The sequence below is a fragment of the Macaca fascicularis genome, chromosome 20, assembly GCF_037993035.2.
Source record: "Macaca fascicularis isolate 582-1 chromosome 20, T2T-MFA8v1.1".
NCBI lineage: Eukaryota > Metazoa > Chordata > Mammalia > Primates > Cercopithecidae > Macaca > Macaca fascicularis.
In genome coordinates, this window is record NC_088394.1 from 63549139 (window position 1) to 63577039 (window position 27901).

Below are 27901 nucleotides of genomic sequence, written 5' to 3' on the forward strand. Positions count from 1 at the left end.
ACTTCAGTCTAGTGGGGGGCAGGGTGAGTCCTGGAGAGACAGTGCCCCATGCAGCCAAGGCAGGGTGAGGGAGGTCACACCTCAGCACATTCTCTTCTGTGTGACGTTGGAGATCATTAACCTGCAGACCCTAACAGCTGCCACCACCACCTTCAGGAATTCAGGCCCTCCCTGCCTGGCATATTGGCCAGCACTCCCACAGCCCAGCCCTGTTGGAGAAGGAGGCAACTCATTAGATGTGCTGACACTGGCCCTCTTGGCTTTCTGGGACAGCCCTCGCCAGCATCCTGGGCTCTCAAGAGCCTGGGCTGGTGGTTGCCATCCACCCAGGACAGGAGCCCATCAAGTCCCTTCTGGTTGAGGCCCCTTGGGCCCTCAAGGATCCCAACTCTGCTCAAGATGGCATCTGGGGGAGCGCAGGAGCCCTGGAGGGGAAGGTAAGAGTCTTGGGTCCCAGACCAGCCTGGCCACTAACTCACTGTGGCGACCCTCAAGCATGGCCTTGCTCCCTCTGGAACTCAGTGACCTTTGAGATCTGGGACCCCTGAGTCTGGGAATTGGGCACAGAGTCAGGTGACTCAACCTGTACCTGGTCTTGGGGTATGGAACCCTGAGCAGAGCAGGTGGCCCTCTTGGAAGGGGAGGCAGACAAGGGCAGAGAAGGGGGTTGCACAGGGCTTTATAAGAGTGAAGGAGAGGTTCCAGACTCAGCCTGTGGTTCAGGAAGCTGTCTCAAAGGAAGTGGTGTCTTGGCTGAGACATCAAGGGTGAGCAGGAGTTAGGCAGGTGAAGGAAAGAGGAAAAGGCATTCAACTGCATGGCCCAGGCCAGGCACAGTGGCTCATGCCTGTAATCCCAGTACTTTGGGAGGCCGAGGTGGGTGGATCACATGAGGTCAGGAGTTTGAGACCAGTCTGGCCAGCATGGTGAAACCCAGCCTCTACTAAAAATGTAAAAAGAATTAGCCGTGTAGTGATGCATACTTGTAGTCCCAGCTTCTCAGGATGCTGAGGCACGAGAATTGCTTGAACCTGGGAGGTGGAGGTTGCAGTGAGTGGAGATTGTGCCACTGCACTCTACGTGGGCAACAGAGCAAGACTGTCTCAAAAAAAAAAAAAAAAAAAAGAGGCCGGGCGTGGTGGCTCATGCCTGTAATCCCAGCACTTTGGGAGGCCAAGGCAGGCGGATCATGAGGTCAGGAGATCAAGACCATCCTGGCTAACATGGTGAAACCCCGTCTTTACTAAAGATAGAAAAAATTAGCCAGGTGTGGTGGTGCGCGCCTGTAATCTCAGCTACTCAGGAGGCTGAGGCACGAGAATTGCTTGAACCTGGGAGGTGGAGGTTACAGTGAGCTGAGATCGTGCCACTGCACTCCAGCCTAGGCAACAGAGTGAGACTCCGTATCAAAAAAAAAAAAAAAAAAAAATGAGGGAAGGGGGTTGAGCTCCTGGAGGAGCCCACTGAGGTGCATGAAGGGAGATAGCCAGAGAAGCAGCTAGAAATCCTTCTCTTGGATCACAGAAGCCAAAGGACGCTTCAGAAGATGGAGAGGACCAGCTGTGCCCAACACGCCTGGAAAGGTTAAAGGAGGAGAGGACGGAGAAGTGGAGGGACAGGGAGCATTTCTCCCTCTTGAAGAGGCTTTGGCGTATGGCGTTCAATGGTAGCGGTGGGGTTCCCAAGATCCGTGATCAGGTCTGAGTGTTAGCAGAGCTGTCACACAGAACCGAACAGGTTGTGCACTGCACAGTGACTGTTGGTTCTTGAACCCAGGACTGGCCGCCAGGGGCACCCCCTTGAGCTGGCGGTATTTTGCCAAGTCCGACACTGCAGTGTAGACACTTCCCATACGGTGACGCCAAAGAAAAACTCTACTTCTTGGGAGCAGAGCCGGGCTCCGCTTGGGGATTCTCAGCCCCAGGTCGTCATCCGATGGGATCGGGGGATTTCCAGATGCCCGGTGGCCGGGTCTCTCCTACCGCAACACCCTGCAAGTCTCTGTCAGAGCAGTTCACCTAGCATTAGCAACTCACAGAAATAAACTATGCACCACACACTGCAGCCTTTGTCAGGGGGCCTGGGCTGACAGGGTCCCAGGGGAGCAGTTCATCCCTTGAGCTGGGAGAGACAAAGACGTCCCTCCCACTTGTCCCTTAGGAGAAAGGAGTCAGGAAGGAAGGAAGGACGCCCAGCCCAGACCGCGAGACACACAGTCAGTCGCCCCACCCCTTGCTCAAACCAGCAGAGCACCGCCCAGCTCACAGCTCCCCCTGGAGTCTGAGGCTGGACTAGTGGGGACAATGACAGCGACACCAGCCAGCCTCAGATGGTGTCCCCAGGGAAGAGATTGCCAAGCCTAGAAATTTACACCTCCTCAGTGCAGAGGCCAGCCTGGAGATGCCCCAATAAGTAATGGCCATGTTGCTTTTGAAAACGATGCCATGTTCATTGCAAACCATTATTTGTATGAATAAATACAAAGAATCAAATAAACCAAGTGAAAGTACAACACCTGGAGATGATGGGCATTGTGGCCCTCAGGACCCATGGATGTAGTTCTCACCTGAGGAGATTCCTGCTATGCAGGTTCTTCTGGAACTTTCTCCACTCCACCATGTTTGCTGTTGTTGTTGTTGTTGTTGTTGTTTGAGACAGAGTCTCGCTCTGTCGCCAGGCTGAAGTGCAGTGGTGCGATCTCAGCTCACTGCAACCTCTGCCTCCCGGATTCAAGCTATTTTCCTGCCTCAGTCTCCCAAGTAGCTGAGACTACAGGCGCGTGACACCACACCCAGATAATTTTTTTTTTTTTTGAGACAGAGTCTTGCTCTGTCCCCCAGGCTGGAGTGCAGTGGCGCGATCTTGGCTCACTGCAACCTCTGCCTCCCAGGTTCGAGCAATTCTCCTGCCTCAGCCTCCTGGGTAGCTGGGATTACAGGCATGCATCACCATGCCTGGCTTATTTTGTATTTTTAGTAGAGACAGCGTTTCCCCATGTTGGCCAGGCTGGTCTCGAACTCCTGACCTCAGGTGATCTGTCTGCCTCAGCCTCCCAAAGTGCTGGGATCACAGGCGTGAGCCACCGTGCCTGGCCAATTTTTGTATTTTTAGTAGAGACAGGGTTTCACCATGTTGGCCAGGATGGTCTCAATCTCTTGACCTTGTGATTTGCCCGCCTCAGCCTCCCAAAGTGTTAGGATTACAGGCATGAGCCACCGCGCCCAGCGTCCACCATGCTTATTATATTGAACACCTTTCCATGTTCGGTCCCTCCCATGTCCCTCACTCCCTACCCTGCCCTCACCCCACTCTCCTCTCAGACCTCACCTCCTGACCTCTCCTCTAGCCCACATGACTCAACCACTGTTGGCTCATTCTCACCTCCTACCCTCCCCCCACACCCCACCTTTGCTGTTCCCTCTGCCCGGGACACTATTCCTCTGTGTTGTTCAGTGACTATTTCTTTCCTGTCATTCAGGTCTCAGCTCCAATGTCACTGCCTCAAAGAGGCCTTCCCTGACCAACCTGACTAAAGCAGCCCCTCAGACCCACCACGCCAAACCACATCACCTGGTTTGGCTTCCTCACAGCTCTCCTCTCTCCCTCTCTCTGAAATCATCTTGTTTATGTGTTAACTCATTTGTTGTCAGTCTCCTTTGGCAGAGTGCAAACTCCTTGAGAGCGGGGACCTTGCCGAACTGGTCTGTCACTGTGTCCCCAGCATCCAGAATGATGCCAGGCACACAGCACATGCTCAATCCATGCCTGACATCCATTTGCAGTGGCTATGGAGCATCTCAGGCCACTGCGCACCTCCTTTAGCCCTCCATCTCGCACTGAGGGACTATGTCATCCCTCTATCCCCGATTAAACAAGCCAGTACTTTGGGAGGCCGAGGCAGGCAGATCACCTGAGGTCAGGAATTCAAGACCAGCCTGGCCAACATGGTAAAACCCCATCTCTACTAAAAATACAAAAATTAGCTGGGCATGGTGGCATGCGCCTGTAATCCCAGCTACTCGGGAGGCTGAGGCACGAGAATCGCTTGAACCCGGGAGGCAGAGGTTGCAGTGAGCCGAGATTGCACCACTGCACTCCAGCCTGGCGACAGAGAGACAAAGTTAGGCTCCGTCAAAAAAAAAAAAAAAACAACCCAGTAGTCAACATCTTTTGGCACAGATATTTTCCTGCGTGAACAGCTATTTCTTTGGGGTAAATTTGCTGAAATTTGGTGAAAGGGAGGTTTGCACTTGCCATCCTGATACATTCTGAAAAAACTACCCTTAAACTTTTTTTTTTTTTTTTTTTGTGAGACAGGGTCTGGCTCTGTTGCCCAGGCTGGAGTGCAGTGGCGCAATCACGGCTCACTATAGCCTCAACCTCCGGGACTGAAGCGATTCTCCCACCTCAGTCTCGAGCTGGGATTACACACATGTGCCACCATGACGTGCTCATTTTTGTGTTTTTAGTAGAGACTGAGTTTTACTATGTTGCCCAGGCTGGTCTCTAACTCCTGGCTGAAGCCATCCTCCCACCTGACCTCCTGAAGTGCTGAGATTACGGGTGTGAGCCACTACCACATCCAGCCTACCCTTAAACATTTAAACCAATTCCTACTCTCTTGAGTGTCCACTCACACATCATGTTCATCACTGCCCATCTCAGAGGCAAAAAAAAAAAAAAAAAAAACAGTGTCTCCTGTTGTTTGTGTTTGCATTGTGTTGATTATTAACGAGATGCAGCACTTCTTCAAATTGCAATGTTAACGATTAAATGGATGGGTGCACTTAAAGCATCAGAAAGAAGTGGCTCTAGCAGGAGCCTGATGAGAGCGGTAAAGCCAGGACTTGAATGTGGGGCAGCATCTCTGGCTCTTGTCTTTTGACACACACAAAGGAAAGTAGAGTCCAGGCTGGCGCTGGAGGGGTGTGGAGGCTGGTGGTGGGTCAAGTATACCCGCAAGCCTCATACCTACCTCCTCCAAGCCTGCCTTTGCCCCACCATGCACTGAAGTGCTCCAGCAGGCCATGGTGCTTTGGGCCTTTCCTCACTTGATCTCTTGGTGACCCAGTCGACCACTGTTCCCCTCAGAAGATGTCTCCAGCTCAGACCCCTCTCTCCTCTCCCTGCCTGTCCAGCTGCCTTCTGGACACTTCCTCCTCGGTGGTCCCTAGATCCCTCAGATGCCACCTGCCCAAACTGACCATATCACCTTCCCCTTAACCAGATCCTCCAGGCCTCCCCACTATCCACCCATCACCCAGGCCCAAAGTCACTGCCTCATCTGGGATGTCTCCCTCTCTCCAGACTCCACATCCCTTCAGTAACCAAGCTCTGCATTCTGCCTCCTGAACATCTCTTAAATGTCTCCTTCTCTCCATCCCCACTGCCCTCACTCTGGCCCAGGCTACCATCCACTGGGCTGGAAATGGCACCAGCCTCCTTGAGGCCTCCTGCCTCCCCTCATACACACACACAGTGCCTGAGTGACATTTGCAAAGCCCAGATATGACCACAAAATCCCCCAGCCTAAAGCCCAGGCTCCCTATCACCCCAAGGGTAAAATCCTTGTTCCCCAGCCTGCCCCAAGGCCCTGCACGCAATTCTCCAGCTTTTGCTCTGGTCCAGCAAAAGAGGCTGCTCCTTCCTCCTGTGGCTTAAAGTCTGTTGCTCCCCCAGCCTCAGCTGCTCCTCCCAGGACCTACCCACTGTCTGCCTAGGGAGCCCCAACAACTAGTCACACTAAGGGCCCCTTCTCTGCAAAGCCCTTCCTTTTTTTTTTTTGAGACAGAGTCCCGCTCTGTCGCCCAGGCTGGAGTGCAGTGGCCAGATCTCGGCTCACTGCAAGCTCCGCCTCCCAGGTTTACGCCATTCTCCTGCCTCAGCCTCCTGAGTAGCTGGGACTACAGGCGCCCGCCACCTCGCCCGGCTAGTTTTTTTTTTTTGTATTTTTTAGTAGTTTCACTGTGTTAGCCAGGATGGTCTCGATCTCCTGACCTCGTGATCCACCCGTCTCGACCTCCCAAAGTGCTGGGATTACAGGCTTGAGCCACTGCACCCGGCCACAAAGCTCTTCCTTTTTTTTTTTTTTTTTTTTTTTTGAGACGGAGTCTCACGCTGTTGCCCAGGCTGGAGTGCAGTGGTGCGATCTCGGCTCACTGCAAGCTCCGCCTCCCGGGTTCCCGCCATTCTCCTGCCTCAGCCTCCTGAGTAGCTGGGACTACAGGCGCCCGCCACCACGCCCGGCTAATTTTTTTTTGTATTTTTAGTAGAGACGGGGTTTCACTGTGGTCTCGATCTGCTGACCTTGTGATCCGCCCGCCTCGGCCTCCCAAAGTGCTGGGATTACAGGCTTGAGCCACCGCGCCCGGCCACAAAGCTCTTCCTAACCAGCACACATGTGCACACAGACATAGTCCCACACACTCATGTACACACACTCTCTTAGCATCTGGGGACTCGGGTGGTGCAGAGACTTGGACATACCTGTTCTTTTTGACTGTGAGCCCTGTGGGAAGGGACTAGGGAGATCTCACCTCTGGTCCCCTCAGGGCGGCCCAGGCACAACCGACATTCCACAAATGCTTGCTGTATATCTGGCAAATGAATGAATGATGTGGCCCCAGGCACAGTCCAGGGCAAGCTTCTATTCTATCTGTTCACAGAAAGCTGGGATGGGGGGGCGTTGCATAGCAGAGAGTTGTCATCCATGGGGGCTGGAGGGTGGGGAAAGCCGCAGTTTTTCTGGGGTTTTGGACTTGAACTGCATTCCTTCCAAAAATGGAGCTAGCAGCGCCATGTGTGAGGACTGGGGGTTCACTGCGGCTCTCACCACCCTCTGCTGTCTGTCCTAGGGATTTTTCTCAGGCCTGAGTCCACCCCTCTGAGAATGTGATCTCCCAGTGGTTAGAAGTGCTAATTCCCTTCTACACATACCACAGCTCCCAGCTGAGTCCCAGGCAGAGGACAGGGCTCAGGAAATGATGCCTGATTCAAACAGGGCCGAACTGACCACGACCCAGGGAGCCAAGTTGGAGCTCAGAGTCTGCCCTTCCCAACAATGTGACAGTTTCTGTGGGAAGTTCTTGCCTTCCCTGAGCTTCAGGTGTCTTCTCTGTGAAGTGGGTTTCAAGTTGTGTCCTCCCTGTGCTTAGCTCACCAAATTTTTAGGGAGAGGCCTTGAAGGTCACCAGCACCCTGTGACCCTTGGAGGGATGCTGCCCTTACCTTGAGGCCCCTTGGATGTGGGGGAAGAGCCAGGTGAACTCCCAGGTGTTCCATTTAATCACTGCAGCCCCATCTGTGCCTGGCCTGGTGGTCACAGGCCTGGCCATGGACAAGGACAATAGGCAATGATGGGTGCTCAGAGGACACAGGTTCCCTGGAGGAGGGGACATCTGAGCTGTTTTCCAAGTGAATGAGGGGGAGAAGCATCCCAGGCAGAAGGCAAGCTGGGAAAAAAAGGCAGAGGCCAGAGGGTAGAGGCTGCATCCAGGGAGCTGCAGGCTGGGAGTGTAGTAGAAGCCAGATCACAGGGGCCGCAGAATAAGTGTAAGATAAGGAGTTGAGGTCATCTGAGGCCAGATCTCCTGGGCCTCAGAGGCCCCACCACAAAGTATGGACTATCCACTGGAGTGGGTGGGCATGGTATTAGGAGGGAATTAATTCAAAAGATGTTAAGAGAAAGAAACAAGAGGGCTGGGCTGCTGAAGGAAGGTGAGGGCAGGAGAGGGGGATGCCAAGGGCTCACGCATTTACACGTTCAGTTATTTGCTCATTCGACAAATATTTCTTGAACTCCCACCGTGAGCCAGGGACCGTGATGATAAGGACTTCTGTGGTTCCTACCCCTACACTACTTAGAGACAACACAGTCAGGCAGGCTCAGGCCCATGAGCACACATGGTGTGCACACTGCTGCCTGGCCATGGTGAGCAGTATGAAGGGAGTCAATAGGAGGCTGGAACAGAGGGTGTCTGCAAAGAAGGTACTCAGAGGATGCCTGGCTGAGAGGTGACTTTAGTGGGGCAGGGGCCAATTGGTGCCAGCTTTGAGAATTCCAAAGAACCCCAGTCTCTGGCTTAAATGGATGCCTGGGTAGACTGGCACTTTGCAGGTATGGGAACAATCATGAGGACTGGTGAGTCAACCAGAGAGCAGCCAAGGGCTCTGGAACAGGAGAGGGCTCTGGGCACAGAGGGAAGCTTGGGATGGTCAGCAATGAATGGATGGGAGCCCTGAGACTGGATGATATTTTAGGGTAGAGGGAATAAAGAGAAGAACTCAGCCCCTGGAAGTCATGCCCAGGTTTAAGGACTTCAGAGAAAAGGGCACTGACTGGCACAGTGGTTCATGCCTGTAATTGCAGCACTTTGAGAGGCTGAGGCGGGTGGATCACTTGAGGCCAGGAGTTGGTCAGCCTGGCCAACATGGAAAATATACCATCTGTACCAAAAATATAAAGATTAGTCGGGCCATCTCTAGCAAAAATATAAAAATTAGAAGGTGGAGGTTGCAGTGAGTTGACTAAAATCGCGTCACTGCACTCCAGCCTGGGCAACAGAGGGAGACTCCGTCCCCACCCCCTAAAAAGAAAAACAAAAAAGAAAGAAAGAAAAGGGCACTACAAAGGAAGCCCAAGAGGAGGGGCTGGAGAATGGAGAACTGCGAGGCAGAGGTGGCTCAAGCCTGTAATCCCAGCACTTTGGGAGGCTGAGGTGGGAGGATCGCTTGAGCCCAGTTAGAGACCAGTCTGAGCAACATGAAGAAACCCCATCTCTAAAAAACTGACCAAACAGGCTGGGTGCGGTGGCTCATGCCTGTAATCCCAGCACTTTGGGAGGCCGAGGTGGGCAGATCACTAGGTCAGGAGATCAAGACCATCCTGGCTAACATGGTGAAACCCCGTCTCTACTAAAAATACAAAAAAATTAGCTGGGCGTGGTGCGGATGCCTGTAGTCCCAACTACTCAGGAGGTTGAGGCAGGAGAATGGCATGAATCTGGGAGGTGGAGCTTGCAGTGAGCCACTGCACTACAGCCTGGGCAACAGCGAGACTCCATCTCAGAAAAAAAAAAAAAAACACAAACCACCAAACAAAACCAACCAAACAAAACACACAAAGAAACAGCCCTCAGGACACTGGTAGCGGCGGGGTACAGATATTTAGGAACCTCTTACTGTCCCTGAAACCATTCCTGGGTAGGTCTGACATACATGAGGGGCTGTGGGAGTGCAAGGCCTGGAGAAGCCTCAGGGGTGTCCAGGTTGGAAAGGGCCAGGGGTGTCTGATTGATGGGAGGGGTGGGGAAGTGGAATTGGCCCTTTGACCCCAACATGGGGTCGACTCTCAGCCCCACCTTTACCCACTGTGTGGAGGGCCAGCATTCCAGCCCCGGCTTTGGAAAGGACTGGGTTGGCCAACACATGGCCCTGTACCTGGACCCTGCCAGCGTCCCCACCCCAAGACTGCCTGGAAACCAGTACCCAATAAGTGGGGAATGCATGACCCGGCTATGAGCCTGGACTTACCAGCCAGACAGTGGCAGAAAGGGCGGCCTGCCTCTACAGTGGAGAGGCTGAGGCTGGCTGAAATGGCAGGGCTGAAGGGCAGCGTCTGGACCCAGAAGGTGTCAGGAGGCTTCTGGACTCCCCAAGGCCTTCACCGAAACAGTCCTGGATCCTTTCCATCAACCAACCTAAGCCAGCAGTAGCCCCTCCAGGACCTGTTTCAGGTGGCCACAGACAGGGGGCCTGCAAGGTCTCCAGAGCCCGAGGGATCTGGGGAGGGGACAAGCAGGCGGGGCTCCCTGGCGCTCCCCGTTTTAGGGTCTGCGTGAGGTTCCCAGAAAGCCGCCCTCACGTCCCCAGGGTCTGCCCTCCCTGCAAGCTGGTGGGCTGCATGGGCCACCGGCCTGCCCCGTTAGCCGAGAGGGCGGAGCGAGCCCTGGGCGTCTCCAGGGGTGCGGGAGCCGCGGGAGCGCAGGGGGGTGGGGCCCGGCGGGCCAGGGGAGGGGCAGCGGGGCGGCGGGCGGAGGGAGGGGCCGGCGCCGGCGGCGGCGACAGCGGCAGCTGCGGTGCGACCAGGCCGGGCACCTCCGAGCGCAAGGACAGCGCGAGGTCCGCGCAGCCCAGCGCAGCCATGTGAGTGTCCGCACCGTTTCCGGGGCTGCAAGCCGGGCGGGGGGCAGGCGCGGAGGTTCTGGTGCCTCCCCTGCTGGCGCCGCCCGGTGGGTCCGGGATCTGCGGCTCTGTCCCGCCTCACCCCATCCATCCGACCCCGACCGCGCCGTGTCTTTCCTGCCTTCCCCGGGCGCGGAGAACTTCTCCCACAAAAGCCGCCGCCTCCGGGCCTGCAGCGCCTGGCGCTGCCGCCTTCCTCCCACGGCAAGGCCCTGGCAGCCGGTGCCCCAGGGCGCTGGGGTGGGCCAGGCCGGAGGGCGGCCTCAAGGCTGGGCCCTGGCACGCGCGCTCCCCGGGAGCCTTTGCTGCCTTCGCCGCAGGGGAGGCTGGGCTGGAAATGGGGAGGGGGCGACGAAGGGTGCGGGCAGGCCTACGAGCTGAGCTAATCCTCCTAGCTCTAGGGGCCGGCCTAAGCGGCTTTGTGGCCGGCCGCGAGGTGACCGAGCCTGGGCTGGAGCCGGGTTCTCCGCCCAAACCTGGCGTAGCCGAAGCCGGAGAGGATTGTCCTGGTGGGGGAATAGAGCTTTTCCCTGGAAATGGAGGCTGGTGCGAGGTCCCTGCAACAGCCGGGCCTGGGCACTCTGCAGAACTGGTTTGGGCAAGGGGCTGCTCACCAGGGCTAGAGGTCGGATTCAATCCAGCTTCAGCACCCTTTGTCCTCCTCTCCAGGGTGAGGCCTGAGTCCCACCTCCCCTACCGACCCTCCCCAGCCAGTTCTAACGCGTGTCCAGGCTGGCCGCCCCAGCACCTACTGTGGGCAGCCTCATGTAACAATCCTTGTGCCCTGGCTGCCATCTGCGGGGCCGCGCCCTGGGCCTGCCGCTTTCGGCCAAGGCACAGCTTCTGAGGAGGGTTATGACCATCTGGCAGATGCAGAAACAGGCCCAGAGAGGTTAGTAGTATTCTCAAGGTCACACAGCTGGTTTGGGAGAAGTGGGGATTAGATCTGAGTCCTTGCCCCTGCGACACCCACCTTCGTGGTATTAGAAGGACGGGAGGGATGTTAATTGGGGACTGAGGTACAAAATACTCCAGCGGGACAAGGAGGACTGGCATAGCTCCTTCTTCCATCCCCCTCCCCGGCTTGGGTCCTGTGACTGCGGCGGGAGAGAGGAGCAAGGTGAGCAGTCCCAGGGATCTGGGTTTGGGTGTGGGTGAGGGGAGGACTCAGGACTCCGGGCTGGGTCCTGCTGGGGAGAAGCGGGCGGGGAGGGCGCGGGTGAGTCACGGCGGCCCCTCTGCCACCGCTGCTCTGCCACCGCTGCTCGGACTCAGCTCTGACCCGGCCCGGCCCGGGGGAGGCCGCCTGGCTCCCAGCACACGGCCAGGGAATGTAACCAGCTGACCAGGGAGGGGGCCGGCAGGAAGTGAGGCCACCCAACAGCCTCCGCCCGGTTCCGGGGTGGGGGGTCCGGGGCTGCGCCGCTCCCTCTCCCTCCTATACGATTGGGCAGCTGTGAGATGACGTCAGCCGCCAGGTTTGGGGGCAGTTGCCATGGAGACAGGGGCAGGCTCAGAGGGGACCCCCTTCTCCCTTGCAGCCCCCCTTGCCCAGGTTATTTTTAGCCTCTGTTTACCTCGGTCGGGGCGGCCCCGGGGCGGAGCGGGGCTAGACCTGGGGACTCCCAGAGAGGCGGCTGTCCTGGCACAGTGCTGAGCTGGGCAGCCCAGGTGGTGGGATATTCCCCTGCATCCAGGTGTGCCAGGCTTGGCGTGTAGGAAGTATAGTGGGGCTGCAGGATCTGGGGCCATGCGCACAGGTCAGGACTCCACTCACAGCCATCCTGACCTGGCTGTGCTGCAAGCCCCTTTGGAACCTTGGATCTGGGTTATTTCCCATCTTGGGAACAGACTATAGGGCTGACATGAGCCCAGAGAGTCCCCTGGCTCTTATCAGCCAGTCCCCCACCAGTTGAGGCGGCCCTTCTGCCTTAGCTCAAGGGGTTCAGCTCTTTCCCTACCCAGCAAGGGCAGTCCTGCCCACCCATCTCCCGAAGCGGTCACTCAGATGGACATTCTGAGGGTCATTTGTACCAACAGTTAGACATCCTGGTTCCTATGGGACTCGGGGGATGGTGGCAGCAGAGGGCCAACCAGAGAGAGAAAACTGATAGAACAGTCAGCCTTTTCCAAGTCCAGAATCCCAGGGGACCCCCACGGTGCACCATCCCAGGGAGCAGAGCCCCACTTGCTGATGGTATATGATACCATCAGTCAGTGGGAAGGGAGACTGACTGTATGTGGGGTAAGGGAGTTGGGGTGGACACAGACTTGAAATCCTCCCCACCAACAAACAGCTCAGGACCTGCTGTTCCTGTGTCTAGGCAGCCCAATTTCCCCCACTGCTCCCCCTCCTTCATCTCCCAGGTGCTACAGGGCCTCCAGAGTGCTATAGTGAGCCAAGCAGATATGCCCCAGGCCTCACAAGGTTCAGTCTGGTGGGAAGACAGGCCCTAAAGGAGAACTGACAACTGGGTTATGTGGTTTTGGGGTTCAGAGGGAGGAAGCCAAAAAGGGGGAACCAACCCAGGGCCTGCTTACTGGAGGAAGAAGTCATAGGGTAGACTTGAGGAAGGAGAGGGACTTGGGGCTGAGTAGTGGGAAGAAGGAATAGGAGTGATGGGGGCTGCTGGTCACAGTCTGAAGAACTTTGCAGATACTGAGAGAGGGTCTCAGTTGCTGGAACAGAGAAAGCAGGGGACTGGGAGGGGAGGAGTGGTTGAAAGAATGTGAGGGACAGGACATATCCTGAAGGGCCTTGTGGGTCATGTTAGAGAGTCCAGTCTTTCTTCCTGGGACAAGAGTGGCTGTGGCTATTTCACATCAGTCTGAATAGAGTGATATTAAAGATTTAGAGTCCTGGGGTCAGACAGCCTGGGTTTGAATCACGGTCTTGCCACTTACTAGCTGTGTGACTGTTAAAAATAACCGCAGTTAGTATTTGTTGTGTGTTCACAGTGAGATGTTAGCTAAGCATGGTGGTATATGCCTGTGGTTCCAGCTACTTGGGAGGCTAAGGCAGTAAGATTGCTTGAGCCTAGGAGTTTAAGGCTGCAGTGAGCTATGAATGCACCACTGCACTGAGACCTAGGTGACAGAGTGAGACCTTGTCTAAAAAAAAAAAAAAAGAAAAAGGCCGGGCGCAGTAGCTCAAGCCTGTAATCCCAGCACTTTGGGAGGCCGAGACGGGCGGATCACGAGGTCAGGAGATCGAGACCATCCTGACTAACACGGTGAAACCCCGTCTCTACTAAAAAATACAAAAAAACTAGCCAGGTGCGGTGGTGGGCGCCTTGCAGTAAGCTGAGATCCGGCCACTGCACTCCAGCCTGGGTGACAGAGCGAGACTCCGTCTCAAAAAAAAAAAAAGGTAGTGAGTCTACCTCAACATCCCTACCCCACATACAATTCTCCCTTCCCCAAACACTTCCTATAGAGGGACACTCTCATGAGAGGAGATCTCATTTCATCCTCCCAGCAGCCTTGGGAAATAGCTGTTGTTATTATTATTATTGTCCTCTTTTTACAGATGGGTGTCTGAAGCCCAAAAGGCTGAATAAGTGTCTTGCCCAAGGTCACACAGTTAACCTCAGGTTTCTCAAATGTGAAGTGGGGCTAATAGGACTTACCCCCATAAGGCTGTTGCCAGGATTAAATGAGATGATGTTTGCTAAGCTCAATGCCTGGCATATAGAATGCTCTCAATAAAGGACAGTTTTTGGCACTGCCAAGTGGCTAGAATTTTAAGGTCAGTGTTGTTACTGAATAATGAATGGATGATTGCAGGTTAGAGTGGAGACAGGGAGCCCCTCCGGAAGGTTCTAACTCATCAGAGGCCCAGCTGTAGGGCTCGAGGGGAGAGTTGGTGATGGCTTGGACCTGAATTATGGCTATAGGGGTAGAGGTGAGGTGGCAGATTGCAGAGAGATTTAAGAGCCAGACCTGGCAGGAGGGGATGACTGAGTGGCCAAGGAGGCTAACTGAGACATCCAGGATGACTCCTAGTTTCTGTCTTGAACAACGGGGTACATAGATGGTGAGGTATCATGGAGAAGTTGAGACTGAGAAGAATCAGGTGGAAAGTGGTGAATTTGGTTTGGGAACCTGAAACCCAGCATGCACTGTGACAGTGCACTCAGCATCTGGGGAGGCAGCAAGCGGGCAGTTGGATACAGAGGCCTGGTGCTCAGAAGAGTGGCTTGGGTGAAGGAGAGATAAGGAAGCTGGCAACATTTAGATGGCATTGAGCTGCAGGAGCTGTGCACAGCCCAAGGGCAGGGAGGGTAAGGCCCTTTCAGGGATGCGGGGAGAGAAGGGGCCTCTGTGGGAAAGTAAGATATGCAGCCAGAGAGGTAGATAGAAAACCAGTGTATTGCCTGTTGAAATTCAGGGGAAGGAAGGGCTTAAAGAAGAGGAGAGGAGCCACGAAGTCCAAAGTTTTGCTGAGATCAAGCAGGATAAGGATGAAACATGGGCACTGGGTTCAGCAAAAGGGAGGTCACTGGTGACCTTGTCCAGACTAGTCAGGGGAATGGTGGGTACAAAAACTGGACCAGGGTGGGAAGAGGAGCAGGCGGGTGTAGTGAGAAAATGCAGGTAGACATCTCTTCAAGACACTTGGCTTTGAAAGGAGAGGAGAGAGATGGAATAAGGAATTCGGTAGCTGGAGAAAGACAGAAGGTCCACAGGGCAGCCTTTCTTTTTTTTTTTTTTTTTGAGACAGAGTTTTGCTCTTGTCTCCCAGGCTGGAGTGCAATGGTGCCATCTTGGCTCACTGCAACCTCCACCTCCCAGGTTCAAGCAATTCTCCTGCTTCAGCCTTCTGAGTAATTGGGATTATAGTCATGCACTACCATGCTGGTTAATTTTTTTTTTTTTTTTTTTTTTTTTTTTTTTTAGTAGAGACGGGGTTTCACCAAGTTGGTCAGGCTGGTCTCGAATTCCTTACTTCAGGTGATCCACCTGCCTCGGCCTCCCAAAGTACTAGGATTATAGGCATGAGTCGCTGCACTGGGCTGAGTCATTTCTTTTTTGTAATTTTTTTTTTTTTTTTTTTTAAGAAAGAATCTTGCTCTGTCACCCAGCTTGTAGTACAGTGCGATCTTGGCTCACTAAAACCTCTGCCTCCTGGGTTCAGCAATTCTCATGCCTCAGCCTCCCGAGTAGCTGGGACTACAGGCCGTGCCACCACGCCTGGCTAATTTTTGTATTTTTAATAGAGTCAGGGTTTCACCATGTTGGCCAGGCTGGTCTTAAACTCCTAGCCTTGAGTGATCCACCTGCTTCAGCCTCCCAAAGTGCTGGGATTACAGGCGTGAGCCACCGCACTGGCCCAACATTTTGTAATTATTTATAACCAATTTTACATTGAAATATAATAGGCACACAAAAAGTGTGTATGTCCTAAGTGTACAACTCTGTACATTTTCATAAGAGAACACACTCATATAGGATCAGGAAATTTAACCCAGAGCAGGAAATAGGACATTACCAGCATCCTGGAAGACTCATTGTGGCCCCTTCAGTCACAACACCTGGAGGAAGACTCCCAGGCTAACTTCTATCACGATAGATTAGTTTGCTTGCTTTTGAACTTCATTATCAAGGGGATCATACATTCGTCATCTCTTGGGTTTGCTCTCAGATTCACCCATATTGTTGCATGTCACCGTGTATTTTTCATTCTTTTTGCTGTGTGGTAATTCCATTATTCATTGACAGGTATCTGGACAGTTTCCAGGGTTTTCTTTTTTTCTTTTTTGAGACAGACTCCCGCTCTGTCACCCAGCCTGGAGTGCAGTGGCACAATATCAGCTCTATGCAGCCTCTGCATCCCAGGTTCAAGCGATTCTCCTGCCTCAGCCTCCCAGGTAGCTGGCACTATAGGTGCGCACAACCACACCCAGCTAATTTTTGTATTTTTAGCAGAGATGGGGTTTCACCATGTTGGCCAAGCTGGTCTCGAACTCCTGACCTCAAGTGATCCACCTGCCTCTGCCTCCCAAAGTCTTGGGATTACAGGCATGAGCCACTGCACCCAGCCCATTTTTATTTTTCATGTGGGAGTGACTTGAGCTTGTCTGAGACTTGTGGAGAAAGTCTGAAACACCCCAAAAGGAGAAAGAAGACTAGAGTCACACTTGAGGATTTGCCAGGTGGGTGGTGAGGGCCTGGCCAAGGTTGAGGATTGCTCTGTGATTCCAGCCAGGCTGCTGTGCCAAGACCTCTGGCAACTCCTGCCAACCTGTGTGCAGGTGTAGAGAAGACCAGGAGTTGGGTTCCCCAGGGCTGGTTTCTACCAGCTGGGAGAAAGGCAGGCAGTGCTGAGGATACTTGCAGCAGGCGAGTGATGGGATGGTGGCTGTGAATCCAGGCTGGGGAGGAGGCTATGCAGCGAAGGTAGGGAAGAGAAGGTAGGAGGGAGCTGGCAGAAAAAAAGAAAGCAGAGGCGGACTGTGTGAGCTCTGCACAGGGTGGTGTCTGTGAAATTCTGAGCTGTATCTCCAGTGACTGGCACATGCTTGGCACAGGGTTGCCATTCAGTGAACAGGTGAATAAATGAGCGAGACCTCGAGGGGCCAGAGGTCTCAGGTAAAAAGCAGCTGAGGTGGGGGTGATGGAAAGCCTAAGGGTTGTATCAGTGTGGTTGTGGTTTAGGAAAGGGGCATTCCAAAGGCAGGTGATAAGGCTGGGGATGGCTGAAGGGAGCAGAGAGGCCAGTTTTAAGCAGGCAATCCATGGAAATGCACAGGTCACCAGTGTAGGGTGCAGGGTACCCAGGCTTCGGCTTCAAGGAGGAGGGGAGAATAACATGTCTCAAACTGAGGTCCCTGGACCTCTTGCACCTGAATCTGTCGGGGGGAGGGGGAACTTGTGGAAATGCAGACCCCTGGGCCCAACCCAGACTCTTGGGGAGAAAGTAAGCACAGTATGGGAGAATTGAGCCTCAAGGAGGAAGAGTGTTTATGGGATGGGGGAGCATCCAGCCCCTCCAAGGTCAGGGGAGGGATGGGCATGGTGGCATCTATCCAGGCTAGAGGTGGACATGGGATATTCAAAGAAGAGATAGGCTGGGCGTGGTGGCTCATGCCTGTAATCCCAGCACTTTGGGAGAATGAGGCAGGCTGATCACTTGAGGTCAGGAGTTCGAGACCAGACTGGCCAACATGGTGAAACCCAGTCTCTACTAAAAATACAAACATTAGCCAGGCATAGTGGTGGGTGCTTGTAATACCAGCTACTTGGGAGCCTGAGGCAGGAGAATCGTTTAAATCTGAGAGGCGGAGGTTGCAGTGAGCCGAGATCGTGCCACTGCACTACAGTCTGGGTGATAGCACGAGACTCTGTCTCCAAAAAAAAAAACAAAGAGACACTGGGGATGGGGATCAGGATGGGAACGCAGAAGCTGAGAGGCCCATGTGAGCTGGGGGCAGTAAGAATGGGACATTAGCCTAGGATGCAGCTTGACTAGGGAGGAGGCCCTGGCTGGCAGCCGGACCTGATCCTTTCCCCTGGGTCCTGGGAGGAGGGGAGTGCTCAGACTGAGCACTCACTCTGTGGGAGTAGGGGTGGGGTGGTGCATAGGGCTGTGGGACTCTGCATCCAGTTCCTTCTCTGCATCCCTCTTGGCGCAGCAGCACACACTATGGGGTGGATCTAGTCCCACACTTTCAGCCTCTCTTCTCAGCCTCCCAGTCCCCTGGTGATCAGTGTCCTAACTCTCCCTCCATTGGCACAGCCCCTCCAATCAGCACCCTTGGCCCATCCTTCCACTCTTCAGCCCCCTACTATCCATCTTCGCACACTTAGAACCCCAGCTGTCAGCCCTCTGTGTGTTCAGCCTTAGCACTGCTCAACAGCAACTCTTTTTTGGGGGGGGGAATGGAGTATTGCTCTGTCGCCCAGGCTGGAGTGCAGTGGCGCCACCTCCCGGGTTCAAGCGATTCTCCTGCCTCAGCCTCCTGAGTAGCTGAGATTACAGGTGTGCGCCTTCGTGCCTGGCTAATTTTTGTATTTTTAGTAGAGATGGGGGTTTTGTCATGTTGGCCAGGCTGGTCTCGAACTCCTGACCTCGTGATCCGCCCGCCTCAGCCTCCCAAAGTGCTGGGATTACAGGCGTGAGCCACTGCGCCCGGCCTCAACAGCGACTCTTTAAGGCCCCTACTCTAATGTCCGATACTTCCTCCACTTAGCGCCTTCATTCTATCCCTCCATATTCATCCCCATGCTCAAATCCCTTTACGCACATTACTGACCCCAGCCGAGAAGACCCCCCACTCCCCCGTCGGTCCCCTCCCCGAGGGGAACCCCAGTCACCGGTTCCGCCCCATCCAGGCGGGCTGAGTCAGGCGGCAGGAACTGGGCGGGGGGCGGCGCCGGGAGGAGCCGAAGCCGAGCCAGAGCCGCTGGGAGCGAGCCGCGAGCCCAGCCGGGCGGCTCCAAGTGGCCAGGGCTGCAGGGTCCGCGGTGGGCGAGCGCGGGTCGGGGGCCGTCCCGGACCCACCATGAACACCAAGAAGAGAGGTAGGACCCGGCTCGGGGCTTCGAAAGCTCAGGGACTGGCCCCAGGGGGCACAGGCCGGGTTCGGGGCCCAGGAGTGCGTGTTTCGCCGAAGCGGGGTGGGGGTCTGCCGAGGAGCTCTCCCCGCCGAGGCCGGGGTGGAGGCGCACGTCCGTGACTCAGTTTCCAGGTGGGAGCCGCATGAAAGAGGAGGGGGCGGGGCCCTTCTCGGCATCGCGCCCAGCTCTGGGAATCCCCCGGCCGGGAGGGCGCCGGGACGCCGGGGCCGGTGGGGGCTGGGGGGAGCAGGTCACGCTGGCGGGCAGGGGGCAGGCAACAAACCCGCACCGGCTGGGCCTGTCGGGCAGCTCCGCAGAGCTCCGAGCGTGCGCCCTGCCCCGCCCCGTGACCTCCTCGGCCTCCCGGGGTGGGGGCGCCCGAGCTCCGGGTGCCCTGGGGGGGGCGTCGGGGGCAGGGCTGGGGAGGCCGCCCCGCCCCCGGGTAAACAGGCGCTTCCGCACATTCTTCCCGCGAGCCGCCTCTTTCCTGCCCCTTCCCAGCCAGAGGAGGGTCCCCGCGCGACCCCCCTTCCTGCCCCGAGCGGGCGGAGCCCGCACCTCGGCAGGAAGTGGGGCCCGAGCCGAGGCCACGCTGAGTCCGAGACCGAGTCGCCTGCGGCTGGCCTGTCATTAGCGCCCGGGTCGGCGGGACTAGGAGGACCCGGCCGGAGCCCGCTGGGAAAGCTGTGCCTAGCGACAGGAAAGACCTGCGCCAGCCCTGGATTCCAGCTGTGGGGAGAGGGCTTCGGGGATCCGACTGGTACTGGACATCCCCCCCCATCCCCCGCAGGGAGCCCCGCGCGGACTCACTCTATGATGTCCCTGTCGGTGCGGCCGCAGCGCCGCCTGCTCAGCGCCCGGGTCAGTAGGAGCCAGTCCTTCGCAGGCGTCCTCGGCAGCCACGAGCGGGGGCCCAGGTACGCGGCCTCGCAGGGTTGGTGGGGTCAAAGGGCGTCAGATGGGGCTGGGACTGGGCGCTAGTGAGGATCTGGGGGTGCGTAGTGAGGGTCTGGGGGGACTTCTGCTCTCCTCTGAGGACAGCCTCTCCTTCAGGAGCTTCCCGGTCTTCAGCCCGCCAGGGCCCCCACGGAAGCCCCCCGCGCTCTCCCGAGTGTCCAGGATGTTTTCCGTGGCTCATCCAGCCGCCAAGGTGCCGCAACCCGAGCGGCTGGACCTGGTGTATGCGGCGCTGAAGCGGGGGCTGACGTGAGCAGCTCCTCTCTTCCCAGCCCTGTCCCGGGATCCCTCCCCAAGTCCGCCTCCTGCCAGCGGGAACCTTCTCCAGCCCCATGCCCTCTCCCTGCTGTCTGCACCCTGGGCAGCATGAGGCTGGAGAACCGAGTTCATTCTTGTGGTCGCCCCTTTCCTCAGGGCCTACTTGGAAGTTCACCAGCAGGAGCAGGAGAAACTCCAGGGCCAGATAAGGGAGTCCAAGAGGAATTCCCGCTTGGTGAGTGGCGGGAGATAGGGATGCCCTTTGCCTCTTTGGTGTGGAGGGCTGGGCAATGCCAGCCCTGGGTGATATCTGGGTTATTTTCTGAAGTGATCTGGTTCAGGTGTGAGTAGAAAAGGGGATATCAAGAAAGGCTGAGGGCTTTTCTATCCCCAAACTTTGCTGTGCATACTTTCTGCTTGGAGCTCAGTACCTGCTCCAGGAGCTTCCAGTGGGGTAGGTGGGACCCCTACAGACATGGACAGCAGGAGATTCTGCTGCCATTGGTATTGAGCAGTGGTACTGCTGCATGGTGCTTCTTGGGAAGACGGGCTTCCCGGAGGAGGGAACACTTCTGCTGGGTCTTGATGGGAGTTCCCCTGCAGAGGGAACCTTGTCCAAGGAAGCACAGAGCTCTCTCCAGGGGCCTGCAGGAAAAGGAATCCCAGGGAAGAGGTGTGGGGAGAGGTCCTGGAGGGGGTTGAAGGGACCAGATCTGTGCTACCAGCATCCACCAAGGGCTAGGCCAGCATGAAGGGGCATCAGTTGCTACTGTGATGGGAGTGCTTGTGGACTGTGGTGTGAGAGAGGGGAGCTGTGATGAGTCTGAGTGCCTCTGCTGGAGTCCTCCTCATCCCTCCTGAATATTTGCCCCTTCTCCCCACTCCCTGCAGGGCTTCCTGTATGATCTGGACAAGGTGAGTATGCTTGGAATGGTACTGGAAGGGGTTGGCTCACAGGGAGGGTAAGGGCCCTGGGCCTCAGGCCCCTCCTGACCCACCTCTTCTCCAGCAAGTCAAGTCCATTGAACGCTTCCTGCGACGACTGGAGTTCCATGCCAGCAAGGTACGAGTGCAGCATGTGTGCAGGGTGGGTGGGGGGTTGGATATCATAGGGAGAAGAGGGGCAGTGCCAGGCCCAGGGTGAGCAACCCCAAAGGTGAGTAAACCCAGAGGTGAGTCTCAGTCCCCCTACTGTCACGCCACTCACCTTCCCAGATCGACGAGCTGTATGAGGCATACTGTGTCCAGCGGCGTCTCCGGGATGGTGCCTACAACATGGTCCGTGCCTACACCACTGGGTCCCCGGGGAGCCGAGAGGCCCGGGACAGCCTAGCAGAGGCCACTCGGGGGCATCGCGAGTACACGGAGGTGAGGGATGGGTGCCCACAAAGCAGAGGCACAGGGTGTGGCAGGGCTAGTGGCTGGCTCTTGACCCCCTCCTGTCCCTGCCCCTCCCTCCCAGAGCATGTGTCTGCTGGAGAGCGAGCTGGAGGCACAGCTGGGCGAGTTTCATCTCCGAATGAAAGGTACTGAGTTGTGGGGGCAGGCGGGGGGCCAGAGGAAGTATGCTGAAGACCCCCAATATGGCTCACCAACTTCTCCCCTTCTCCACCAACTCCCAGGGCTGGCTGGCTTTGCCAGGCTGTGTGTAGGCGATCAATATGAGGTATGAGAATGTACAGGGAAAGGCTGGGTTGGTAGGGTCCCAACACCTAGGCTGCCTCATCCCGCCTGTTCCCCCAGATCTGCATGAAATATGGGCGTCAGCGCTGGAAACTACGGGGCCGAATTGAGGGTAGTGGAAAGCAGGTGTGGGACAGTGAAGAAACCATCTTTCTCCCACTGCTCACGGAATTTCTGTCTATCAAGGTGATGTCTCTGCCCAGGACAACAGGCCACCATGGTCCTCTGAACCCCTTGTGACCCCCATTACCCTGAGTCCCTTACTCCTGTAATCCCCTCATGGCTCCATAGCCCTGGGAAGATATCCCATGACCTTCATGATCTCTGTGGCCCTGAGAGGAACAATCTTTGTGACTCTTAGGACATCATGGCCTCCTGACCCTGTGACCTCCTCATGATCTTCTGACCCTGTGAATATTTGGCCTCCTAAGCTCCCATGAGGCTGTGACCTCCATGACCTCAGTGACCCTACCATGCAGACCTCTGTGATTCCCATGCTCCCAGGCTGCTTCAAGCATCAATGGCTCCATGAGCATCATCTATCTATCTATCTATCTATCTATCTATCTATCTATCTATCTAGGAGATGGCAGGTCTCACTCTGTCACCCAGGCTGGAGTGCAGCAGTGCAATCATACCTCACTGTAGCCTCAAACTCCTGGGCTCAACCCATCTTCCCACTTCAGCCTCCCAAGTAGCTGGGACTACAGGTGCACCACCATGCCTGGCTGAATTTTTTTTTTTTTTTTTTGAGACAGTCTTGCTATGTTGCCCAGGCTGGTTTTGAACTCCTGGCCTTAAGTGATCCTCCCGCCTCAGCCTCCCATGACCATTTTATAAGTTCTATGCAAATTCAGACCTCAGATTGCCCATGATCTCATAGCCCCTGCACCCTTGTGACCCCACCATACACTCTTGGCTACAGGTGACAGAACTGAAGGGCCTGGCCAACCATGTGGTTGTGGGCAGTGTCTCCTGTGAGACCAAGGACCTGTTTGCCGCCCTGCCTCAGGTTGTGGCTGTGGATATCAATGACCTTGGCACCATCAAGCTCAGCCTGGAAGTCACATGGAGGTTGGTGGGGCTGAGGGGTTTGGGGGAGGGCCAGGAGGGCTGTGGCACCTGCCAACAGCCTCTTCCCTTCCCAGCCCCTTCGACAAGGATGACCAGCCCTCAGCCGCTTCTTCTGTCAACAAGGCCTCCACAGTCACCAAGCGCTTCTCCACCTATAGCCAGAGCCCACCGGACACACCCTCACTTCGGGAACAGGCCTTCTATGTGAGTCATAGCCCAGGTCCAGGCCTTGCCATCCCCCAGAGGCTCCCTGGGGGTGGTTCTAACACGCCCTTTCCTCTTTCTCAGAACATGCTGCGACGGCAGGAGGAGCTGGAGAATGGGACAGCATGGTCCCTGTCATCCGAATCTTCAGACGACTCATCCAGCCCACAGCTCTCAGGCACTGCCCGCCACTCATCAGCCCCTAGGCCCCTGGTGCAGCAGCCTGAACTCCTTCCCATCCAAGTTGCCTTCCGTAGGCCTGAGACCCCCAGCTCTGGTCCCCTGGATGAGGAGGGGGCCGTGGCCCCAGTCCTGGCAAATGGGCATGCACCCTACAGTCGGACTCTTAGCCACATCAGTGAGGCTAGTGTAGACGCTGCCTTGGCTGAGGCTTCAGTGGAGGCCATTGGCCCAGAAAGCCTAGCCTGGGGACCTAGCCCACCTACACACCCAGCTCCCACCCATGGAGAGCACCCCAGCCCTGTTCCTCCGACCCTGGACCCTGGCCACTCTGCCACAAGCTCCACCCTCGGTACAACAGGCTCTGTCCCCACATCTACAGACCCTGCCCCATCTGCACACCTAGACTCAGTTCATAAGGCCACAGACTCTGGCCCTTCAGAACTGCCAGGCCCCACTCACACCACTACAGGCTCCACCTGTAGTGCCATTCAAAGCCCCCTCACTCACACTACTACAGGCTCTACCCACAAGCCCATAATCTCTACCCTTACTACTACAGGCCCTACCGTCAATATCATAGGCCCAGTCCAGACTACCACAAGCCACACCCATACCATGCCAAGCCCCACCCATACCCCCACAAGTCCCACCCATAAAACCAGGATGTCAACTCCTACCACTATAAGTCCCACCCATACCCCCACAAGTCCCACCCATAAAACCAGGATGTCACCTCCCACCACTACAAGTCCTAACCCCAGTGCTATGGGCCTAGTCCAGACTGCCACAAGCCCCACCCTTATAAATGTAAGTCCTTCTACTTCTCCAGAACTTGCTACCCTCTCCAGCCCCTCCAAACACTCAGACCCCACCCTCCCAGCCACCGACTCCCTTCCCTGTAGTCCCCCAGCCTCCAATTCCTGCACTCAGGCAGACCCTATAGCCCCCAGCACCTCCCACCCAAGTCCTGCCCATTCCAGTAGGAAACCCCTCACAAGCCCTGCCCCAGATCCCCCAGAGTCTATGGTTCAGAGTCTAAGCCCCACTCCCTCACCCCCAACCCCTGCACCCCAGCATTCAGACCTTAGCCTGGCCATGGCTGTCCAGACCCCAGTCCCAGGGGCAGCCGGAGGGTCTGGGGACAAGATCCTGGAGGAGGCACTGGGGGCCCTAATGGCTGCCCTGGATGACTACCGTGGCCAGTTTCCTGAGCTGCAGGGCCTGGAGCAGGAGGTGACCCGACTAGAGAGTCTGCTCATGGTGAGGAGGGCTGGGCTGGGCTAGGGCAACCAGGGAGGGCAGCCAGGGGGCGGCAGCTGCTCTGACACCCTTCACAACCTCAGCAGAGACAAGGTCTGACTCGCAGCCGGGCCTCCAGTCTCAGCATCACCGTGGAGCATGCCTTGGAGAGCTTCAGCTTCCTCAATGAAGACGAAGATGAAGACAATGATGTTCCTGGGGACAGGTGAGGGGGCTAGGCAAGATGGGTGTGAGGCTCAGTGAGAGGGAAAAGGTGAGGTAGGACCAGGGGAAGGTGGAACAGGTGAATTGGGAGAAAGTCAAAGGGGAGGACAGGTGAGGCAGGGTCAGGTGGAGCACATGAGGACTGAGTTGCTGGCAGGTGCACCTGTGTCCACCCCTCCCATGTCCTTCATGCGCATGTCTCCAACCCTACGTATCCCCCCAGTGCTTCTGACCGCCCTCCTCATCTCTGCAATGTCTGCCTCCTCTTCCAGGCCCCATCAGCTTGGGTGCCTCTAGCCCCTCCTCTTCCCCTTGGCCTCACCTTGGACCTGCCCTTTGAAGAAGCTCTCTCAATGCCTCGCAGTTCACCCTGGGACCCCAGCACTGCCCCACTCCTTCTTGACCCCAACTCTCCCAGAGGCCCTCGCCCCTCAACTGTCAGTCCCGGAGTGGCCTTTGCTGGTTCCCAGTTGAGAGTTGTGCCAGGTCCCTCCTCCCTCTGCTGTTGCCCAGGCTACAGCACCATGCCCTGCACCCTTTGCAGTCCATTTGTCATGAACCATCCCGCCTGCAGCCTACTCCTACCCATGCCATCCCCAGTGGTCCCAGCTGGAGGTAGCATGGAGCAGACTGACTCCAGAAATCCCTTCTACCACCAGCTGATCCCAGCCCCTTCCTCCTTCTAGAAATCCTCCACGAACTTACCCCACTGTCTGCTGTCAGTGCATCATCATCTTCCTTTCTGGGATGGGGGAAGCTTAATAAAAATAAACGCTGGTGACCAGGTGGTGATGTGTGCCTCTGGGGTGGTTGACCCCATTTTTCCCTCAGGCCTCCAAGCAGCCCAGAGGCTGGGGCTGAGGACAGCATAGACTCACCCAGTGCCCGCCCCCTCAGCACGGGGTGTCCAGCTCTGGATGCTGCCTTGGTCCGGCACCTGTACCACTGCAGTTGCCTCCTGCTGGTGAGGCTGATGGTGTTCCCCCACCCTTCCCTTGTAACCCCTAAACCCAGGGAGTCCTGTCCTTCAATCCTGGTCCTCTATACCTCCTCTGAGTGCCACACCCAGTGCCCCAGGGCCCTTGCTGAGTGGAGTATCTTCCAACTCTGTAGCCCCAACCTCCCCCAGTGGGGAGGGACTTGTCCCTGAGCACGATCCTCCCAAGCCCTACCCTGATGCCTGAGTTACTTGGCCATCCATATTCTCCAGAAACTGGGCACATTTGGGCCTCTGCGATGCCAGGAGGCATGGGCCCTGGAGCGGCTGCTGCGGGAAGCCCGAGTGCTGGAGGCAGTATGCGAGTTCAGCAGGCGGTGGGAGATCCCGGCCAGCTCTGCCCAAGAAGGTAAAGGCCCAGTGGGTTGGGGCTCTGCCATCTGCCTTGAAGCTTCTACCTCAGCCTACCACCATCTGCATGCTCTCTACTCACCCGCCTGCTCTATTGCTGACAGTTTCCCTCACGCCCTCACAGTGGTGCAGTTCTCGGCCTCTCGGCCTGGCTTCTTGACCTTCTGGGACCAGTGCACAGAGAGACTCAGCTGCTTCCTCTGCCCAGTGGAGCGGGTGCTTCTCACCTTCTGCAACCAGTATGGTGCCCGCCTCTCCCTGCGCCAGCCAGGCTTGGCTGAGGCTGGTGAGTGGGCTGCCTCCTCCTTCCACCCTTGCTCAGATTCCCAGTGACAGGAAGCTCGGGGAAGCCAGGTCAGTCCACGCAGAACTAGGCACCGAGGAGACCAGCAAAGACTTGGGCCTTAAAGCAGAAGGACCCAGATGGGTGGGGTTTGAACAGAGGGCCCCTAGACCTGAGCCTGGGATAGGAGCATCTCTCCCCTCTAAAAACCTGTGTTCACCCAAACTCTGAGGCCCATGCTATTGCCTTCTGCAGTTTGTGTGAAGTTCCTGGAGGATGCCCTGGGGCAGAAGCTGCCCAGAAGGCCCCAGCCAGGGCCTGGAGAGCAGCTCACGGTCTTCCAGTTCTGGAGTTTTGTGGAAACCTTGGACAGCCCCACCATGGAGGCCTACGTGACCGAGACTGCCGAGGAGGGTGAGGCGGTGGCCCTGATCACAAAGTGGCCTGACTCTTTGGATCTGAGGACATGAGTCCACCCTCGGGAGCTCCTCACCCTGCCACTTTGCCCATCCACCCACCATATCCCCTTTTTTCAGTGCTACTGGTGCGGAATCTGAACTCAGATGACCAGGCTGTCGTGCTGAAGGCCCTGAGATTGGCGCCCGAGGGGCGTCTGCGAAGGGATGGGCTGCGGGCCCTCAGCTCCCTGCTCGTCCATGGCAACAACAAGGTGATGGCTGCTGTCAGCACCCAGCTCCGGAGCCTGTCACTGGGCCCTGCCTTCCGGGAGAGGGTGAGTCGGACAGGGCTCCCTTGAGGGCGAGGGCTGGAGTCCTGGGCTCCCAGCATCTGGCTAAGTCTGTCCTCCCACCCTTCCACAGGCCCTCCTGTGCTTTCTGGACCAGCTGGAGGATGAGGACGTGCAGACTCGAGTGGCTGGCTGCCTGGCCCTAGGCTGCATCAAGGTGACCCCTGCCAACCCTCCCACCCTTCTGTCCCCTTCCGGCACTCCCACCCCTGAGCCCCTCCCATCTGCTCCCCTGGGCCCACCTCAATGCTCCCTCCCCTGACAGGCTCCCGAGGGCATTGAGCCCCTGGTGTACCTCTGCCAAACTGACACAGAAGCTGTGAGGGAAGCTGCCCGGCAGAGCCTACAGCAGTGTGGTGAGGCTGGGGGGTAGGAGAGATGGGTGGAGTTCTGGAACATCTTGGCTGATGGGGGTAGGAGAGATGGCGCCAGGGGTGGGAGAGTGGGATGGGGCTAGGGCCACCCCTGACGCCATCCTCACTCATTACAGGAGAAGAGGGACAGTCTGCCCATCGACGGCTAGAGGAGTCCCTGGACGCCCTGCCCCGCATCTTTGGTCCTGGCAGCATGGCGAGCACAGCATTCTAAACTATTCACCCACGGGTTCCTGGCGCCCCTTCCCCGTACTTTCAGGGCTCACCAGGCACTGGCAGGGAGGGTAAGGGCTGGCTCCAGATACCCCTCCCCCACAGATTCCTAGCAATGCAAATCTAATATATTCTTCTGTTGCCCCTGGGGTTGAAGAGTCAGTGCCTGCAGTCAAGTGCCTCCCAGCCTAGGCTCAGCACATCCCTTGCCACAAATCAGTGTCCAGGGCTTGGCCACCCTGCCTCTGCCCAGCCACATCCCTTGATTTTGTATTTTATTTACAGAGTTTTACAGAAAATAAAAAAGCAAAATGCCTTTCCTACATGGCCTGGTACACTCCTGATCCTCTGCTCCAACACCCTCTGGCTGC

The 27901-nt window shown here is 56.6% G+C and overlaps 1 protein-coding gene and 1 long non-coding RNA gene across 21 annotated transcripts in view; one reads left to right on the forward strand and one right to left on the reverse strand.

Moving 5' to 3' along the window:
- Positions 1 to 27901, reverse strand: part of LOC135968898 (uncharacterized) — a 76275-nt gene that overhangs the window by 30615 nt on the left and 17759 nt on the right. The window contains exon 1 of one of the 2 annotated variants that reach the window (XR_010583926.1): positions 9532 to 9946. The exons of the other annotated variant lie outside the window; for it this stretch is intronic. This is a non-coding gene — a long non-coding RNA (uncharacterized lncRNA). Of the gene's footprint in view, positions 1 to 9531; positions 9947 to 27901 lie in introns of those variants that run through there. 2 annotated transcript variants of the gene reach the window in all.
- On the forward strand, positions 259 to 27853 carry RIPOR1 (RHO family interacting cell polarization regulator 1). 19 transcript variants are annotated; one of them, XM_074027384.1, is made up of 23 exons: positions 259 to 437; positions 19532 to 19658; positions 19795 to 19947; positions 20113 to 20191; positions 20848 to 20871; positions 20966 to 21019; positions 21172 to 21324; positions 21419 to 21482; positions 21579 to 21622; positions 21700 to 21825; positions 22565 to 22713; positions 22788 to 22917; positions 23002 to 23907; positions 24175 to 24360; positions 24444 to 24565; positions 25396 to 25528; positions 25775 to 25910; positions 26037 to 26198; positions 26451 to 26609; positions 26732 to 26928; positions 27017 to 27100; positions 27209 to 27299; positions 27434 to 27853. In XM_074027384.1, the coding sequence occupies exons 2-23, from the start codon at positions 19555 to 19557 to the stop codon at positions 27529 to 27531; spliced, it is 3354 nt and encodes a 1117-aa protein (XP_073883485.1). In that variant the 5' UTR covers positions 259 to 437; positions 19532 to 19554; the 3' UTR covers positions 27532 to 27853. The 19 variants fall into 19 exon arrangements, with proteins under 19 accessions (XP_073883485.1, XP_045238570.1, XP_073883483.1 ...); XM_074027382.1 differs by lacking the exon at positions 259 to 437 and adding an exon at positions 10033 to 10143; XM_074027385.1 differs by lacking the exon at positions 259 to 437 and adding an exon at positions 10055 to 11302.

Coding starts and splice junctions, on each gene's coding strand:
- RIPOR1 (XM_065537498.1), top strand. Junction 19,659..19,794: donor AGCCACGAGCGGGGGCCCAG/GTACGCGGCCTC, acceptor CCTCTCCTTCAG/GAGCTTCCCGGTCTTCAGCC. Junction 24,361..24,443: donor GACTAGAGAGTCTGCTCATG/GTGAGGAGGGCT, acceptor TCACAACCTCAG/CAGAGACAAGGTCTGACTCG.